The sequence below is a fragment of the Coptis chinensis genome, chromosome 6, assembly GCF_015680905.1.
Source record: "Coptis chinensis isolate HL-2020 chromosome 6, ASM1568090v1, whole genome shotgun sequence".
NCBI lineage: Eukaryota > Viridiplantae > Streptophyta > Magnoliopsida > Ranunculales > Ranunculaceae > Coptis > Coptis chinensis.
In genome coordinates, this window is record NC_141461.1 from 9,129,999 (window position 1) to 9,136,729 (window position 6,731).

At 33.6% G+C, this 6,731-nt stretch overlaps 1 protein-coding gene across 1 annotated transcript; it reads right to left on the reverse strand.

Moving 5' to 3' along the window:
• Positions 1-832: 832 nt before the first annotated feature.
• Positions 833-4,619, reverse strand: CLPR1 (CLP protease proteolytic subunit 1). Its single transcript, XM_086565569.1, is given in 11 exon segments — positions 833-1,245; positions 1,334-1,516; positions 1,589-1,650; positions 2,066-2,177; positions 2,804-2,866; positions 3,052-3,156; positions 3,247-3,270; positions 3,273-3,341; positions 3,343-3,453; positions 3,679-3,794; positions 4,355-4,619. Coding segments are annotated over 11 exon segments (1,152 nt in total). The 5' UTR covers positions 4,575-4,619; the 3' UTR covers positions 833-1,158.
• Positions 4,620-6,731: the final 2,112 nt, after the last annotated feature.

Sequence of the window (6,731 nt, forward strand, 5' to 3'; positions counted from 1 at the left end):
TCTGCATAAATAATGGATTATAGTCTTGGACTCAAAGTAGCTTTACATAATATTCTATCTATTGGAATTTGGCTTTTGGATTGGTCTGGAAGTCATTATACGACTCAATGACATTTTTTTTTCATATCATTGTTGTTATGGCAGACGGTGTAATGACAGTAGAGTGGTCCAATTCAAGTGGGGAAGTAGCGGCTAGGTTATGTTTTTGTTTTGTTTTGTTTTTGGAAGTAAAAAACTAGAAAATGAATGAACGGTCGAGATCTAATCAAGTGGATAGTGGGAGAAGTATATATTTTCGGAATAAATTGGCAATAATATCGGAAATTTCGGAATTTTCGGATCGGATCGGATTTTAGAATTATATCCAAATCCGATCTAATTTTTTTTCGGAATTTTCGGAAATCGGAAAATCGGCCCATGAAAACTACACCCAAAGCCAGACCAATTTCGGGTCGGATTTCGAAAAAATCAGAAATTCGGCAAAAAGAGACACCCCTAATGATGACTAATTAGTTGGACTACTTATTGATTTCTAGAATAGCAGAAAAACACGCTAGAATTGCAGAATTACACGACTGGAGCTTTTGTGGAGAATTCTTTCATCCCATGCCCTCCTTTCCCATTAAAATTGTTCTTAAGGTTCCTTTCCCATTAAAATTGTTCTCAAGGTTGCAAGAAACTCCCTTGCTTGCATGCTCCTGTCTCATGAATTTGATACGAAAAAAGGTCTGATTCAGATATGTCCAGGTTACAGTCATACAGTGCATATCTACATAAACATGCAGACATGCAGTTGGAAAGAGAGATTGTTTTTTTCTTCTTGAACCACATATTTAACCTCCATTTGAATTTTCTTTTCTTTTATTTCAGAAAAGATATAAAGCCAATTCTTCCCTGCCTCTAGTGTCTAGTATACAGATGTCAACCAAGCAATGTCAAACAAATATCCAACAAGTACGACCATAAACCGGATATGGTGCTTATTTATACAAGTGATGGAAGATAAACTTTACAAATTACAATCTGGTCAAGTACAGTCGGACCCTTTCTACTTGATCCTGTCTTCTTTGTGTGTACAAGAGTGTTGCCGTTAGGTGCTTGCTAACGCCCTCATCAGATAAGTTACAATATCACCTAACGTTGCATACTGCTTTCTGTCTACCTAAATCCAGATGGAGCTGCTTGTGCTCCTGGGCCAGCTGCCCTTCGCATGGCTTTGGATTGGGCAAGCATCTCATCGTAGTTCTGTCAAGAAAACAGCAACGATGGAGAAGGCTAATAAAATAACATTTCAACATAACTGAAGAACAAGTGCATTGGAGCATGAACCTACCCGTTTCTCATATGCCATATCTCTTGAGTCAATTATCTTATCTGCAATTCCATATGCAATTGCCTCTTCTGCTCGGAAATATTTGGGACGTTGAATATCATTTGTAATTTCCTCCTTTGATTTTCCAATTCCTTTGGCTAATAGTTCAATGTAGTAGTCTGTGTTGGCATCTAACTCTTTTGCCTGAAAAAGAGATTAGAGGTGTCAGTAATAGAGCGAAATTGAGTGAAATAGAGCAAGAGTTAGATGGGGTACCTTGATCCACATATCAATCGCTGCGCCGCTTGATCTATTGACTTTCGGCAAATATAGTTTTGCTGCAGAAATATCACACCATGAGAAATCACGAGGACGTATATGCAAATTGTTTCACAATATATTTGAGGGCCACAATTAGCTCTTATATGCTAAATGAAAATAAAATAGTCATGGCCTAAAGTACAGTCCACTAAATTCCCTAAACCTGGTCATCCGCCTCTTGGGCCCAGATAATTACAAAAAAATGGGTTTAATAAATGGTGAGAAGGTCCATCAAATGGGAGTCAAGAAGGTTGCATAAAGTGTCTGAGATGGTTGATTTCGGGCTATGCTTTCCATAAACTCAGTAACCCACTGATTATAAGTAGCACGGATTAATCTGTAGTATGAAGTTCTGGCTCGCATAAGTATCCAAAATATGCTCCTTAAGACTAGTAATATCATTGAAATTTGCTGAAAGGAAATGAAACATACTGGAGCAATTTGGCTGTAAAGCACGGTAACCCTTGGCTCCAAGAGATAGCAGCATCGCTGACTGGCCATATGCCATGCCACAATTCACAGTGTAGATGTTGGATTTGCAGTACTTTGGACAAACAGGTAAGAGAACAGGTATCAGATATTCATGAAATCAAAGACAGACAATTGTGATCTTGCAAAAATATAGGATAACTAATTGCCTTCACCAAGGTTAAAAAGATAGTAGAAAACATCGCAATGCCAAAAAAATATCGTGACATCCAGAGTTACATGGTAGCTAAACACTGAAGTTTTACGAAATGCCAATATAGCAATCTTTCAAGGTCATTATTGCTGAAATCTCAAAAATGTAAGTTTATCAGGGAACCATAATTTGGCCAAAACATCATTTTGTACTGTGAATGAAATATCATAATCTATCAGTTCATAACTTCAAACGGAATAAAAACCCAATATGATGGGACCAGACAGCCAAGCTGTTGTAAAGTTTATGATTAACAGGTACTATTTTTGCTAATTTGCATAACTAACTAAAGAGATTTAAGAAGGCGCCAGTGGCCTACTGGTCAAGACTTGGGAGGTTGGGCCCAAGGTCTTGAGTTCAACTCCCACCTTAACCAGGGGGGAAGGGAATTTAAGATATTTGGAAATAAAATTATAACTATAAAACACAAAATATAAAATTAAGATAAATACAGAGAACACCAAACAGAATCAAATGGAATTTCTTACAGCCATGGTGTCAGCTATTGCGTATGCCTCAGTTTCAGATCCAACGGTCTCCATCTGCTCATTCTAGAAATAACATGAGAAATACACTCAGAGAGAATTTAATGTGAAAGTGGTTCTACCCGCAAGAAAGAAAATATTTTTCTTGTCTAATTTAAAAAAAAATTATAATAATAAAACAAAAAACTATACCGAGTGATGTAAGTACAAACAATAAGGAAATATGGAAATGATTGTAATCACAGAATTACCTGTGTCCCAGGTGAATTTATATATAAATAGATAGGCTTTGAAGGGTTATCATAATCCAGCCACATAAACTGAGCAACAAGAAGCTCAGTTACTGCTGGAACAATCTGTTATTAACAAGACAAGAAATAATGATTTTTTCTGGATCATGGGATGCATGGCAGAAAATAAAATTAGATAAAAGTGTAGAGTCATACAGGCATGCCTAGATAACATATCCGAAAGCATCCAAGAGTAAAGAAGGCAAATCTGGAGGTGCACTTCTGGGTCTTCCAAATCCCCTGCCGCCTCCTGGGGTACATACTAACACTCATACTATACCTTGATTGATCCACATCTTTCATGCCTGATGAACTCCACATTCCTCCATGATCAAGATAATTTTGGCGGATGAAATGTTTTTCCTGTCATTTTACCAACATAAGAACTCTCTGAACTATCGAGCTAACAGTAAAATCTGATGACAGATGATAATTTATAAAAGTTCCAATTTGAAGTTGAAGGAAATCTATTATAGTCCCAGAACCTGTCGAAGAGACAGTCAGGGGGAAAGAGCATACTTTCATCAATTCACATAAAGCTCTGAAGTGTTTAAATATAAGTAGCAATTTAGCAAAGAGAAGGAATACCTCTGTGACTTTTTCAGACTGTCGCCTGACGGGGCTATCCTCGGTCATGAACATGTCCATTTGTGAAGCAGAAAGACCATATAGGTGTTGGGGTGCATTTTTGTAGTTCTCCATCACTACATGTGAGAAAATATTCAATAGAGATAAGGCATTCTTACTTAGAATAGGGACTAAAAATAGGTATAAGATTACAGGAAAACACAGTAACACTGATTGCATGACAAATGGAACCAGTACACGTATTCTGCCACCCATTAGTGAAAATTCCAGTGCAAGGAACTACACAAAGACCCAAATCCTAAGTGATAATTCAACTCATACGCACATCTAAACCAGTTCAACAATGCACACATTTATTAATGCTAGCAGCAGGGTATTTATAAGTCATCATAGTATTGATGCAGTGCTTGTACAATCTATGCGTTATTTGCATTTAAGCCTTCAACAGAACAAACAAGCTCCCTTTCTTTGGATATTGAGAAACGACATTTTGAGTAAAACTAAGAGAAATGCACTCACACAGTATTGAGTAAAACTACACACACAAGCTCACTGTAAGAAGCAAGAAGCAAGATATGAAGTTGAAATGAAATCTCAAAAACAACCGCCCCAATACAAATATTAAAAATTCAAGCTACCCAATAAAAAATGGAACTTGAAATGAAAAAACACTCACATCCATCCTTGAGATTCTCTTGTTTAAATTGTTTAGGAATATTATTTAGAGAAGTTGAAGCTGAAGGTGAGTTGAAGAATCTTCGAGCGACGTGTACACTTTTGGAGCTTGGTGTGGAGAAAAGCTTGATAGTGTCGTTGCTAAGAAATGAAGACTTTGAAAACGCGGAGTTGGAAATGGATGGTGGTGTAGTTACAGAAGAGATTAGAGATGTCGCCATGATTTCTCTTTCTTCGTTTTTTCTTTTTTGTGTTTATTATTCCACACAGTGGTATATATCGGAAAAATTAAGTCACTAAATTTCAACGTTTCGGTATTTTCCTCTGATTTTAACCCACCTTAGCTAAACAGAAAGCCTTCTAATTTGGATTTATGTTTTTTTTTCCGTAGCATAGATAATTTTGTCTCTATGATGATATACCATATAGTGAATCATGTTTAATTTTATTTTATTTTATTATTATTTTTTTAATGTCATGTTTGGACACTACATAAGAATCAATAGAAATTGGTATTACAAACAATCTTAGATAATTAAGGAGAAATTGGAAACTTGATACAAATGTTGAACTAATCTCAAACAATTATTAACATGTTTAAGAATTTTAAAAACTGTCATGTTTGGATGCAAATGCATTTACCAAACCACAAAAATAATAATTACAAATGTTGAACTAATCTCAAACAATTATTAACCGAATGGATGCAAATGCATTTACCAAAACTAATCTCAAAATAATAATTAACTGAATAAAAGAAATCGAAAACTCAATGCAAATACATCAAAACAAACTAACATTAAATAATAATTCGCCTTAAAATCGGCAACTAGATACAAATGCATTGAACTAACCTTAAAGAATTATTAATGGAAAATCAGAAATATGATACAACTACACTAAACTAACCTCATAGAATAAATAATTATGGAAATCGGCAACAGGATGCAAATGCATTGAACTGGCCTCAAAAAATAATTAACTGAAAATTGGAAAGTCGATGCAAATGCATTGAACTAACATAAAAAAGAGTTAACGGGAAATCGAAAATTGGATGCAACTGCATTCAACTAACCTCATAATAATTAACGAAAAATTGAAAATTGGATGCAACTACATTTAACTAATGTCATAAATTAATTAAAGAAAAATCGGAAACTAAGAGCAAATGCATTGAACTAATCTCAAAAAATAATTAACGGAAAATCGAAAATTGAATGCAACTAAATCAAGCTAATCTCAAAGAATAATTAACTAGAAATCGAAATATAGAGGCAACTACATGAAACTACATGATTTAGACATTTATTCAGTTAAAGATTCAAAAAATCACAATTACGGCCACAATAATTATGACATATTCTAATTCCTTAAATATATATTATAGTTATACCCTCACCAATCTATTTTTTTGGAACACTCGCAGGGACTCCAGTTTTTTCTAAACTCCATTACTACTTATAAAAAAGTAGGATATAAATAAGAAAACAATCTCATATAAAGTTTTAGAGAGTCTCTAATTTTTCCTAAACACTATAACTAATTATGAAAAAATAATCTCATCTAGAGTGTCACACAGTCTCCAACTTTTCCTAAACAATATAGCTAATTAAAAAAAAAATATGAGACAAAAAACTAAATTGCTAAAAACAATAGTTTCCACCGAAAACGATTTTCTTAAAACCTTTTCGATTTGATGCGCCATTCATAATGGGATTTAAACATTTATTCGTAGTTAAGGATTCCAAAAATCACAATTCTGGCCACAATAATTACGACATATTCCAATTAAATTTATAAATTTATAAATTTTTTTATATATATATATATATATATATATATATATATATATATATATATATATATATATATATATTTGATGTAACTGCATTGAACTAACCTCAAAAAATAATTAACGGAAAATCGAAAACTTGATGCAAATACAAGCATTAAACTAATCTTAAAAAGTAATTAATAGAAAATCGAAATATGGATACAACTGCATTAAATTAACCTCAAAGAATAATTAATGAGAAATCAAAATTTGGATGCAAATACATCAAACTAATATAAAAAAATAATTGTCGGGAAATCGGATATGGATGCAAATATATTGAACTAACCCTCAAATATTAAATTATCAGGAAATCGAAAACTGTATGCAACTGCATTGAACTAACCTCAAAGAAAAATTAATTATAAATTGGAAACATTATGCAAATGCGTTGAACTAATCTTAAAGAATAATTAACGGAAATCGAAACCGCCGCGAATCGCGATGAACTAATCTTAAAAATAAACTGAATGCAAATGCATTGAACTAACCTCAAGAAATAATTAACATGAAATTGGAAATGGATGCAAATTCATTGAATTAA